The 12,911-nt window shown below is 45.9% G+C and overlaps 1 protein-coding gene across 1 annotated transcript in view; it reads left to right on the top strand.

The window, feature by feature from the left end:
* EXO1 (exonuclease 1) overlaps positions 1-12,437 on the top strand; it is a 34,406-nt gene extending 21,969 nt beyond the window's left edge. The window contains exons 10-13 of the mRNA XM_074988637.1: positions 581-1,070; positions 1,819-1,923; positions 3,858-4,051; positions 12,095-12,437. Of these exons, the coding sequence (XP_074844738.1) occupies positions 581-1,070; positions 1,819-1,923; positions 3,858-4,051; positions 12,095-12,239 (934 nt within the window). The 3' untranslated portion in view covers positions 12,240-12,437. The remainder of the gene's footprint in view (positions 1-580; positions 1,071-1,818; positions 1,924-3,857; positions 4,052-12,094) is intronic.
* Positions 12,438-12,911: the final 474 nt, after the last annotated feature.

Below are 12,911 nucleotides of genomic sequence, written 5' to 3'. Positions count from 1 at the left end.
TTATGCTTGAATGAAGTCCCAGTGAAGTCACTGGATCGATCTGAAGTTAAAGAGGCACGTAAATGTTTGCAGAGTTGTGTGTAACAAAGCAGGGAATTAATTAAAATCTCCGGGTTTTCAGACTGTCTTATCACCCAAAGCAGTCAGTTTGCCAGTACCTACTATCTCTGCAGCACCAGGGTGGATCTAAGAATGGGGTGAATGTCAGAAGCTCCATCTTACTGTTTACCCAGTATTGTTGGGGCCAGGGCATGAGAGAGGAGGTGGACCTGTTAGTCTGAGAGGAGTATGACGCCATGGTGGCCATACTTGTTTGCAAACCTCCCTGAGGCTCTTCCTCAAAATGCAGATTTGGGTAGTTCCAACAGGTGCTCAAGAGACAGGATGAAAGAAAGGGCAATCAGTGTTTGGTATCATTGCAGCTTCCATTGAGCTATAACCTATAAAACTTTGAAGAATACTTCAAAGACAACATTTCTGGGTGCAGTTTACTGACTGTGAAAATAAAATTTTAATTTTCAAAATAATTAGCTGATTTTCATCTCATTATTCCTTGTATCTTTCATTTTATATATATTAGGTTCTTCTGCCATGCCACACATATGCTTGATGGTGCAACAGAGAATGAAGCTGTCCAGCCACCACGAGATGTTGAGTTGGATCATCTGGCCCAGGAAACTAAAAGTGTAACAGAAGGTCTTGTTCCTGAATGTTTGGAGACTGAGAAGTTTACAAGAACTATCTCATCATCCCCTGTGGAAACACAGAGAAGTTGCTTCAGGTGGTCTGGGAGCCTTGGTGAGAGTCCTGGGACACCCAGCCCGCCTCCTGGTGTGCTGCTGTTACAGCAGTTTCACAGACAAAGAAGTAATCAAGTGGTGTCCCAGGGTAGTGAAGTATCTCAATTATGTACTGTCAGCAGTGCAGCAGATGATGAGTCAGATGATGAATCCTCCTCCTTACCAGAAATGGAATGTTCTTCACAATCTCAAGGGTCTAGTGAGCTGTCAGAAAGCAGTGTGAACTCCTCAAGAATATCGCAGGTGTCTAACAAAGACTCAGATGTGGAAGTAAGATGATTAGTTTTTTGGTTTCTTCCCCCCCCCGCCCCCATCAGCAGTACTGGCCATGTGGGTTAATTCGTCAGGATGATGGGTAATATTCTTGCTACTGTGAGGGGTTTGCAAACAGTTCATCTTAATTACAGTAGTTTTCCATCTGACTGTGTTCCAAATAATATCCTAGGGATATGTTGAGTTCCAATAACAAAAGCTATTTGTCTGTGTGGTTGAAGTGTCTGCAACATGGACTGGCACTTTAGTTTAATATTTGGCTGGTTTTGGATCAGTCCTGTTTTCATAGAATCCCAGATTCCAAGCCAGGAGGGAGCACTGCAATCTAGTCAACTTTTTTTTGTAGAACTTACCAAGTATAATTCCTAGTTTTAATTTATAGTTTGTTTTCACATTGCTGCTTGAGCAAGGAATAAGATTAAGTACTGCATTTAGATTTCTGTAGCTGTTTTTATCTGTTAATGAAGAAGTCCTTTTGAATATGCATTTGTTTACACATTATTGCTTAACAAAAACAAGTAGAGGCTCTCAGGGAAGCTTTTAAAATGTTGCGGCGGGGGGGGGGAGAGAGAGAGAGAGAGAGAGAGAGAGAGAGAGAGAGAGAGGGAGAGAGAGAGGTGTGTGCGCGCGCGTGCACGCACATGCATACACACCCATAATATGCCTAGAAGTATAAAACAATTTTAAGTTATGAAAAAGCCAGTTTTAACACCTAATTGATGTAAAATATTGATTTGTCCCAAAGGAATCTGAATTCAGACTAAAGGAAAGTGATGATCCAAGTTCTAGGAGTTCTCCCCTGTTTTCTGCTTCATGTCCTCAAAGGAAGAATGCACCCTTAAAGAGCAAGGTATAACATTTCTTTAATCCTAATGTATGGTCTATTGAATTTGGAAGATTAAAGTTGTGGCTAAACCGTTACACTCATTGCCAGACTTTACTCAGATTCTGTTCCAGGCAGTAGTACAATAGTTCCTCGAGTTACATGAGGGTTGTGTCCCATTACCTTCGCATAACTTGAATGTTGCATAAGTCGGGGGACAGCTTTTTTTCCCCAAGGGAACCCATGTACTGCTGCTGCGGAAGCAGCAGGGGCACCTGAAGCTTCTTTTGAAAGGCAAGTCTTGGGTTTGGGGAGGGTTAAGCCTGGGGTGGGTTAGGGCTGCAGGGAGGGTTGGGGAGTGAAGTTGAGCTGGAGCTGCACATGGTGAGGGTAGGGAGGCAAGCCAGGGCGGGGCCGTTGAACTGGAGGTACGGGGCGGGGTTGAGATGCAGCTGTGTGCGGTGTTGATCTGGGCCGCGGTGGGGTTGGGGGGTTGAGCCAGAGCCACATGCACAGTGAGTTGGCATGGGGGGTTGAGTTGGAGCCCTGTGTGGGGGTGGTGAGCAGGGCTGCAGGAGATGGAGGGGGCTGGGTTGAACCATGGTGGTGGTGGTGGTGAGCTGGAACTACACATGGGGGTGGTGAGCTAGACCAGGAGGGGGTTTGAACCAGATCTAAGGGGGTGAGCCAGGGCCAGGGGTAGCAGGATTTTGAGCTGCGCTTAACTCACATTAATGAGAGTAAAGCACATCTCAAAAGTGCACATTTCAAGGGTTTACTCTATATGCAAGCCAGACAAGGCATGTCAGCATTTTCTCTAACCCTATCTGTTAGTCTATAAGGTGCTGCAGGACTTCTTGTTGTTTTTTCTCTAACTTATTCCTGGTATTCATCCACAGTACAAAAATGATATGGGCAACCTGGTTATAAACCCAGTTTGCTGTGAAATCTTAACCACATTATTGTTACCTTGAAACTTTTAAGGGCGCGATCCATAGTCTATGCAGACTGAAGGATGCCTACTACTATTGTTACCCATGTTTCCTCACTAAAGCCCAGGACATTTCTAAGATTTTAACTAGGTTTAAAGAACATTAAGTTCCTGTGCATATTCCAAATTGCAGCCACATTGTAAATGAAGCAATTGATAAACACACCTTTGCCTGGTTTTACTGACTTCGAAGTAGGCGGGGTCCTTTCGAAAAGGAGCCCTGTTGGGACGAGCCGCGCGGCAGCGAGGCGTGTTAATTTCAAAGTGCTGCGGCCGCCCGCATGCTAATGAAGCACTGAATATGTAAACTTCAGCGCTTCATTAGTAAACTTCCAAATGGCCATTTTCATGGCCATTTCGAAGTTTGGGGCTAGTGTAGACACGGCCGGTTTGAGACAACTACTTTGGGCCTCATTATGACAGAGTAAATATTAATTTATCAGTGGACTGGAAGTCTGTTAGTGAAAGGACCAATTATCATGCCCAAACTACAATCGCAATAGAGGGTGTTCCTATCCAATAAACTATATACCTGCTTCTTCAAAATGGCCAACATTCCAAAGCTAGGAAATTTATTTCAGGAGAAAAATGTAGACAGGAAAATGTGAATGAAAATTGAGTGTTCTTTTAGTAGCTTTTATTAGTTGGCCATTATAATCAACAACAGAAAAAGAGGTCAACTTGGGTAATCTCACTCACTCACACAAAATGAGAAATCAGGCATAAATATTTAACAGTGAGCCTGATTAAGTAGTAAGTGAAGGGATGGATTCTCCATTTCTTGATGATCTTGGAGCAAGTTGGGTGCCCTTTTGTATTTGCAGACGCTATTTATATTCTCCAGTAAAATAATTGTATTTATTTTAACCTTTTGTATAAAAACAAATAAAATTGTAATGCATAGGCCATAGTGTTTGCTTGTGATCATTTTTTCCAGAGCTTTATAATGATGATGTATTTATATCTACAGGTTCCTGGTTTACATCGATCTCATTTTGTAAAGTCACATGTTGTGACTAAACTCAAGCCACTGATGCCAGCTAAGGTCAGTGGGTTAAGCAAGAAACTATCAAATGCCCAGAAAAAAAATCATCACAATGCTGAAAATAAGCCAGGACTTCAGGTCACAATCAGTGATCTCTGGAAAAACTTCCAATTTAGAAGGTGAGTTGCTTTAATTCCTTTACAGAAAAGTTGATTTTTCTCTCCCCACATGCACTTGTTCTCTTCCTAGCCCCTTTTGAACTCTGAAGAGCAATAACTGCATTTCTCTTCTCTCCATATACTCTGAACCTGAGAGGAGAAAACTGGGGGAAGGGGAAGGAGGTTGGATCACTGTATGTGCAGGCGCACAGTGGAAGCATAGTCCCATATATCTCTACAGACATCTTTCCTCTTTTTTTGGTCATGTCAATGAATAGTCTTCTAGTGTGCATAAAGAGCTTGCTAGTGTGTGCAGACCAATTAATATGAAACACAATAATGTGATTTAGAAATCAGACCCTCCTAGTTTGCACACTGCGACACTGTATCGATAAGAATGAAGTCTCCTGGGTTTAAATACTCTCCTTCGTGTGAGGTGGGAATTTCTGTAAATGATGGGGTACACAATACCATTGCATTTAGAGAATGCACAAATTCCCAACAAGTGCATGACATGCAAGTGTTTTTCTCAATGGCTAGTTTTTGAAAAACACATGGACATTGTGCACAACTCGGTATGTGGCATTGCTCAGTCACAAAGCTTTCATGGACCCAGGTAAGTGCATACTTCAGCTACAATTACTCCAACCTCTAAAATATCAGACAAGTAGTGCCATGTGCCTTCCACCATAGTGGAACATCTATAGATGCACCCTGAACCCAGTCCTCAAGTAGTTGTGGAAGTTAGTGAGAGGAAGACAGAAAGTTGCTTAGAAATGATACTGAGCATGGGGTGGGAAATCTGATATATCTTAAGTTACTCAGATGTAAAAACTGCTTGTCTGCATTACTACCTCAGTATGATCTCTCAAAATTATAATAAATCCTGATACTTCAGTGACAGACTCCCACAGAAGAACAGGAATGAGTTTAAATCTTTACTTAGAGGAAGATATTTAGTTGTCAAGATGTCCCTCCAGGCAGCTCTGGACGCTGTTGATACCACATTTTGAGCCATGGCTACCTCGGTAGTCATGTGAAGACACTTCAGTTAACAATCTCCAATATCCTAAAGGAGGCATAGTATGGAAGTTTTCCCTTTGATGGCCTGGACCTTTTCAGTACAAAAGGACTGAGGAAGCACTTCAGTCCTTGAAGGATTCCCTTTGCTCTACTTTTTAGGGTTTATCCTCCAGTACTGAACAGAACACTAGGAAAACTTGCACTTAGAGTAATCCCCCAAGGTATGCGTGTTCGCTATGTATGTGTTTCATATTTGCACGATTGGCGAAGGGGATCCTCCTGTGAAGAGGGGAAGAGCACTGGTGGAGCACTTTGCTCCTCCAGCTCAGCCCCACCAGCTGCCATTGGGGGAAGAGGGCAGGAGATCCCCCTGTTAAAGGGCTGCTGCTGGTGGAGCAAAGTGCTGCCAGCGCAGCCCCAGCCATTGCAGCACAGGTGAGGAGATCTCCCTGTCAAGGGGGTCTGTTGCCCCACTCCCCCAGGTGGCAGCTCTGCCAGCTCTCCGCCTGTTTCATAGGGGGATCTGACCCATGGAACAAATCACCACCAGCGCAGCCCCAGCCACACCCACAGCGGGGGTGGAAGGGGAGGAACTTCAGCTGGAAGCCGGCTGGGTGCAGAGCCCCACCAGCAGCTGCGGGATCCCCGCCTGGGGGATGGGGGGACCCTGCAGCCCCTGCTTGAAACCAGCTGGGGAGTGGAGCCCAGCCAGCATCCCTAGCTGCAGGATCCCTGGTTGAGGGATGAAGTCGATCCACCTGCCTTGTGGCTGAGGCGCTGAGCCCAGACAGCAGCCCCAGTTGCGGGAACTGTGGCTGCTGGTGTCGGGAGTGCCCTGCCTCCCCGTGGCTGGGAAGCAACTGGGCACCCAGCCCAGCCCTGCTGGTTGGTTCCTGGCTCCCCTCTGCTGCTGGGATGCTAGAAACTCACCAGCCATGTGCTGGTCCATTTCCCAGAACTTGCAAGTGGCAGGGAGACAGGAACCAGGCTGCTGCCTGGTTTCCAGCTCCCTGCTAGTCTGGGAGCCAGGCAACTCCCCAGCTTGTGCAAAATTTGAGTTACACAGGGGTTGCAAGGAATGCAACCACCCACGTTACTCAGAGGTCTACTGTACTCCAAACAAAGATAATCACTAGTTTTCTTGTTTCATCAGAGAACCTTAGAACCCTCTTGCATAAATGGAGACCTTCTGCCTTGGCTACTACTTCATCCCACCCCCATCTACATTCAAATAATCATTTTGACACCAGCTAACTTTGTTAATGTGCACCTACCAGCCATTTTTGCATACCATAGTTTTATTAAAAGCTAGTTACTCCCCCCTCCCCTTCAAAACACATGTGCACACACGTTGATTTAATTCCTTAAGAGCCTATTTCCTGTTTTTTTAATCTATGAGTCAGGGATCCTCTGTCCCCTGGAATCTGTGTGATTTTTAGCAGACTAAATGAGTCCTGGCTGAATCTCTGGCAACCTGCTTCTTATTGCACTTAGCAATGAAAACTTTTTTAGTAGCAACTACATTTGCTAGAAGGATGGGGGAAGCACTGGCTCCCTGGATAAGACCTCCCTATATCATACTCTGCAGGGATAGAATATGTGCCAAGCTCTTATCAAGAGTTCTTGCGGATTTCCATTTAAACCATCTGCCAATAGTCTTCCCTAAAACAAAAGGCACACCAGGGTTGTTCTTTGAGTAGTGTCCCTGTGGATCCTCCACTCTGGGTATCTAGTGCATCCTTGTGCCAGCCCTCAGAGATTCTTCTATAGCTGTGGTTCTTCAAGTTATTGCTCATGTGTATTCCAAACTGGCAAAACAAAAAGCAGTCAAGTAGCACTTTAAAGACTAGCAAAATAGTTTATTAGGTGAGCTTTCATGGGACAGACCCACTTCTTCAGACTATAGCCAGACCAGAACAGACTCAATATTTAAGGCACAGAGAACCAAAAACAGTAATCAAGGAGGACAAATCAGAAAAAAATTATCAAAGTGATCAAATCAGAGAGTGGAGTTGCGGGGAGCAGGGAGTCAAAAATTAGATTAAGCCAAGTAGGCAAAAGACCCCCTATAATGACCTAAAAAATTCCCATCCCGGTTCGAATCACGTGTTAATGTGTCGAATTTGAATATAAAAGAGAGTTCAGCAGCCTCTCTTTCCAAAGTAGTGTGAAAATTCCTCTTCAGTTAGGTGCAAACCTTCAAGTCATTAACAGAATAGCCCACTCCATTAAAATGCTGGCTGACCGGTTTGTGGATCAGGAGTGTTTTGATGTCCGTTTTGTGCCCATTAACCCTTTGTCTAAGGGAGTTAGAAGTTTGTCCAGTATACAAACCATCTGGGCATTGTTGGCACATGATGGCATATATGATGTTAGCTGAGGAGCATGGGTATGCGCTGGTGCATGCCCAGTTGCCGAAAAGCTTTTTGTGCTATCCAGTAGCCATTGGATCAGAGTGGCATCAATATGATGACCAATATATGCACCCTCCCCCGCCCCCCACACACACACTTAATTTCTTCTCGCCACACTATTGGTTGCTGGATCTCCCTTTTTCTCTTAGTTGATCATTGCTGGTAGCCTTTGTTTGCAGTTGTAATTAGTTATGAATAGTTCTTAATGAGTTCTAGTTGTTAGTTATTGTTGTTCAAAGTACTGGGACTGGATTTTTTCTGTCCTTCTCAGTACTTCAGCACCAGGGGATGCCTGGGCTTCAAGAACTGCATGAGGTGAGGCAAGCGTATGCCCAAGTCTAACCTTCATGCTACGTGCCTCTGTTGTCTTGGTGAAGGCCATCACAGAGACTGCTGCTCAATTTGTAGGTTTAAGCCCAGGATGTTTAAGGACAGAGCCCAAAGGCTTAAAGTTCTCAGGGAGACGTGCAGCCAGACATTTCCCACTCTGGAGGACTCAGTGCAATCTCCTCAGTGCGGAGTGCACCAGCACAGATATGCTGGAGTCAGTGCAGGCGATAGAAGCTCGGTGCCAGGAGGAGCTGAACTCCCTTCACGCAAGATGGCGGAGGAGCCAATTCCAATACTCAAGAAAAAGAAGCAGCAGCATGAGAGCGCTCACTTCCGAGTTATCTGCTCTGCAGTGCCCAGGGTATGGGCTAGAAGCACATTCATTGATGGCAGCGTGAGGTTGGGACTCGCACGCATCAGAGCTTCCCTTGGTGCCGGAGGCATTTAGAGAGGCACAGGACCTTTTGCAGACTATGGCACTGCCTGCCTCACTGCCAAGGGAGAGGAGAAATGACCAAGCATCAGAGGGGCTGCAAGTGGTTCCCTCTCTCGCCTTGCCCCCTTGGCATTGACGCCTCGCCATTGCATGCCTCAAGCTTTATCGGCACCAGTGCTGCCCCGCCTCTGTGGTGCCAGACCAGTTTTGCCCTCCTCCGGCATCCATTGCGATGCCATTTCACCTGTCTCTGGTGGCACCGGTGCAAACACTGGTTCATCAGGCACTGTTTCAGCTGGTACCCGTAGCACCACCTTGGTCTTCAACGTCAGGCATGTTGTAGTCGGAGTCCTGCTATTCAAGCTCCAGAAGAAGTAGGAGTACCCAGTCTGTGTCCTACATCAGCTGATGCAGCCATTGCAGCCAGAACTCAAACAGTGCCAGGGGGCCGTTGACGGGACAAGAGGGTACCTAATGGTCTTTCTGGACCCATGGGCTTTTCACACATCTCAGGGGCAGTTTACAGGCCATCTAGGACACTTGGCAATGACATTCCCAGGGCATTGTTAACCCCGGGCACAGGTGCTACTCTTGGACACAGGTGCAACAACATCTACAGTTATTCAGTCAAACGTTCGACAGTCTCTTTCTCCCGGTCAACAAGACAAAATCAGTTCTGGTCCCAACACAGAGGATAGAGTTTATGGGGGCCCTCCCAGACTTAGTCAGAGCCAGGGCCTTCTTGCCAGACAGCAGGTTTCAAACTATGGTGGTTATCATACATGACATCATCAAGTTCCCCACCACAATGGTCAGGTGCTGCATGATGCTGTTGGGTCACATGGCAGCTTGTACGTTCATAGTCCAGTACGCCCAGCTCTGAATGTGCCCCTTCCAGCTGACTCGCCTTGGTGTACCAACTTGTCAGACAGCACAGACTTGTTAGTGATGGTACCCTCTCAGATTCTGTCCACCCTCAGTTGGGGGCTGGACGCTCAAAGGGTTTGTGCGGGAGTACCCTTCATGCCTTCTCAACCCTCACTCTCCCTGACAACGTACGCTTCAGATATGGTATGGGGAGCACATCTGGGGGAGGACAAAACCCAGTCCCTATGGGACTAGGCAGACCTCAAGCTCCATATAAATGTCAGAGAGCTCAGAGCCATCCAATTGTCATGCAAGGTCTTCTGGGACAGTTTGGCAGGGCATTGTGTATCCATGAGTACAGACAAGAAGACAGCAATGTACTAGATCAACAAACAGAGGGGTGCACGCTCCTCTCCCTGTATCAGAAGATTCTCAGGCTCTGGGAGTTCTGCATTCAACACCGAATCCTCCTGCAGGCCCCTTACCTCTCAGGAGTCCACAGTTCCTTGGCGGACCATCTCAGCAGGTCCTTTATGAATCACAAGTGGTCACTACACTCAGATGTGTTGAGATTGATTTTCCAAAAGGGGAGGCATCCCTTGGTGGATCTGTTAACTTCCCACCCCGGTGCAAAATGCTGAACCTTTTGTTCTTACCAGAACCGAAGCTCGGGGTTCTGGACAGACGCATTCAGCATTCCTGGACGGGCCTGCTTCTGTATGCCTTTTCCCTCACGATCCGTCTCATCCAGGGTCCTCCTCAAGATTGCCAAATGGGGTGTCTGTCATCCTGGTGGCCCTGCTATGAACCAGGCAGCACTGGTACTCTGTTCTGCCCAACCTGTGAGTATGTGATCCAATATTGCTTCCATTATGCCTGGATTTCTTGACACAGAAGTAGGCAAGATTGCAACCCCCCCAACCTCCAGTCCCTGCGCCTCACAGCCTGGAAGCTCTGTGGAGCTTTCTTGCTTGGATCCAGTGAGGGAAGTGCTGTTGAACAGTAGCAAACCTTCCACATGGCCAGCCAGTGTGGCCAAGTGGGAAAGGTTTTCCATCTGGGTATCAGAAGGGGTTGTCCCCATTACAGGCCTTGATCTGAGACTACTTATGGCATTTAAGTCAGATGGGGCTGTCCTTATCCTCCATCAAGGTTCGTTTAGCAGTCATCTCAGCCTTTCACCCCAGCCTCGAGTTATCTTCAGTTTTCTCAGACCCAGTGGTTAAAAGGTTTATGAGGGGCCTGGAAGGGGTCATACGGCAGGTGCAGACTCCTCTGCCTCCATGGGCTCTTAATCTGGTGCCATCAAAACTGATGCGGGGGGTGTCCCCTTCGATTCCCTTGTTTCCTGTTCTCTGCTGTTTCTAAGTAACTAACAAAACAGCTTTCCTAGTGACCCTCAGCTCAGCCAGGAGGGTTTCAGAGTTGAAGGCTCTGACAGTGGACCCACTCTATCTGGTATTCCACAAGGACAAGGTTAGACTGAGACCGTATCTGGCATTCTTACTGAAGGTGGTCTCCTGCTACCATGTCAATCAAGAGATTTCCTTACTGTTTTTTTTACCTGAAGGCATGGCTCCTTCATGGTTCCAGAATGCTGAAATCGTATGCTCTGAAAGGGTAAAAAGGGTTCTCGTTAACAGCAGACAAGAGTCCAAACCTAAGTAATACCTCTACAAGTGGAAGCAGTTCTCTCACTGGCTTGGCACCAACCGTCCTATGCCTCCTCATGCCACATCTCTCCCTGTTTTTCCTGACTACCTGTGTGAGTAAGGCTTGGCCCTCAGCTCTGTCCGGGTACATGTCATGGCATTGGTAAAGGATGGGATCTCCTTCCTCACCCATCCTATCACCAAACGTTTTCTGATGGGCCTGCAAAACACCTTCTCATCAGTACACCCTTCAGCCCCTACCTGAGACCTTAACCACGTCCTTAAATGCCTCACGAAACTGCTGTTTGAACCCTGGGCAATGTTCCCAGCGTCATCTGTCGAAGAAGGTCTCGCACTTAGTTGCCATCATGTCAGCCATGAGAGTCAGGGAGCTTGCCTCCTTATACTGTGTTTACAAAGGATAGGGTCACCCTTCGCCCTCATCCCAAGTTTCTTCTTAAGGTTCCATCTCCATTTCAGATTAATTAACCTATTCACCAAGTCCTTTCAATCTTCCCATAACTTATTTGTACCATTTGCCAACAGAATGACGGATCAGACGTCGTCAGCCCGGAGACTGTCCAAGTGGCTTTTGGGTTTTTACTAGCTAGTTGATTTAAATCCCCCAGCTCAGATGAGGGCTTGCTTCCCTAGGGCCCTGACACAATCTGAAGTCTCCTTGCAAAACGTACCTGTCAGACCTCTGCAAAGCAGCTTCTGGAGGTTCAATCCCTACTGTGGATAACACTGTTTCTTGGTAGATGTGGCCAAAGTCTCGTGCTTCTTTTGTCAGAACTGTGTCACAATCTTTTTAAATACTCAGAACATACACCACTTTCACATCAGGTCTCTGCTGGTGGATCCCCAAGTGTGCAATACATTTGTACAAGCACTCAAAGGGAAAAAAAGCTGATTACATTACAGTAAATGGAGTAATTTGGCATATGTTATGTATATGTATTCCATGACCCACCTTTTTTCCCACTAGTAGAGAGTCCCTTAACGTCTGGATTCTGTTGTGCTGAAGGAACTGAGTGGAAGATAGGCTATCTCCATCCTTTATGATGCCAGTACTGAAGTACAAGACTTGGATCTGAAGCAAACAAATGTGTGGACACCAAGAGTGGAATTCATATGGACATCATATCCAAGAACTCTAGTTACTAAAGTAACTTTCCCAGTGTACTCGGCAAGTCGATGGTGGAACTGGGATTAAAACTGTGGGCTTCCTGTGGTCTTTTTTTGTGCTTTTTTCTCAATTTCTTCAGACTTGCGCGCACACTATAAAAATGACTAAAATGTAACATGCATAACTGCATATTTCCTTCTCCTTATTTTGCAGAGACTCTGAAAAGCTCCCCTCTTATAAAAAGTCATCAGACCCATTGTCTCCAATCAAAGATAATATTCAGCTCACTCCGGAAACAGAAGAAGAAATCTTCAATCAACTTGAGTTTTGTCATGTTCAGAGAGCAATATTCCAATGAACTCATGCCTTTTTGTTATGTAGCTCTCTGCTGTGTAGTGGGTTATATTTTAATCATTGCACATATATTGTTGAGGGACAAGGTAAGATGAACTGTTTGTGGACATCCTATACCAATATAAGATTAGACTATATTTTGGATGTGAGCTGTATATTTGTCTGAAAATATATGACCCACTTTGTATAAAGTGAAATGAAAGGTACAGATTTTTACTGACTAGAATAAAACCTTTTCAGTATTAAGTAACGTGACTTTTTTTTAAATGTCAGTAGGAAACTTCTGTTCAAACTAATTTTAAAAAACTTTGCTTGAGCATTTTAAAGTGCTACTTCATTCCAGATCTTAACCTCTGAAAGCATGTGTTGTGCCTCTCAGTGCAAATACCAGTGCCAGTTCAGACTTGCCCTCATTCCTTCTGCCCATCTGTCAAGTCTTCTGCTCCAGCAGTGCAAGCGAAGCCGAAGTTCAGTGCTCGCAACTTATGTTAATATTTTCCATCTACTTATAGCAGTTTTCAGGTAACAGTAACCAAAACAGTTCTCTTCTGACGGGGACCACCTCTCTCAGCTGTCACATCTCCTCCCCTCAGAGAAAGGAACAAGGTATTCAAGAATGGTGTTCTAAGAAGAAGGATGTTCTATCTGGAGAACTCACAGGAACTGCAGAAACATC

Source organism: Carettochelys insculpta, chromosome 3 (genome assembly GCF_033958435.1).
Source record: "Carettochelys insculpta isolate YL-2023 chromosome 3, ASM3395843v1, whole genome shotgun sequence".
Lineage (NCBI taxonomy): Eukaryota > Metazoa > Chordata > Testudines > Carettochelyidae > Carettochelys > Carettochelys insculpta.
Note: the sequence above shows the minus strand (reverse complement) of the source record. Positions and strands in the feature narration are given on the sequence as shown.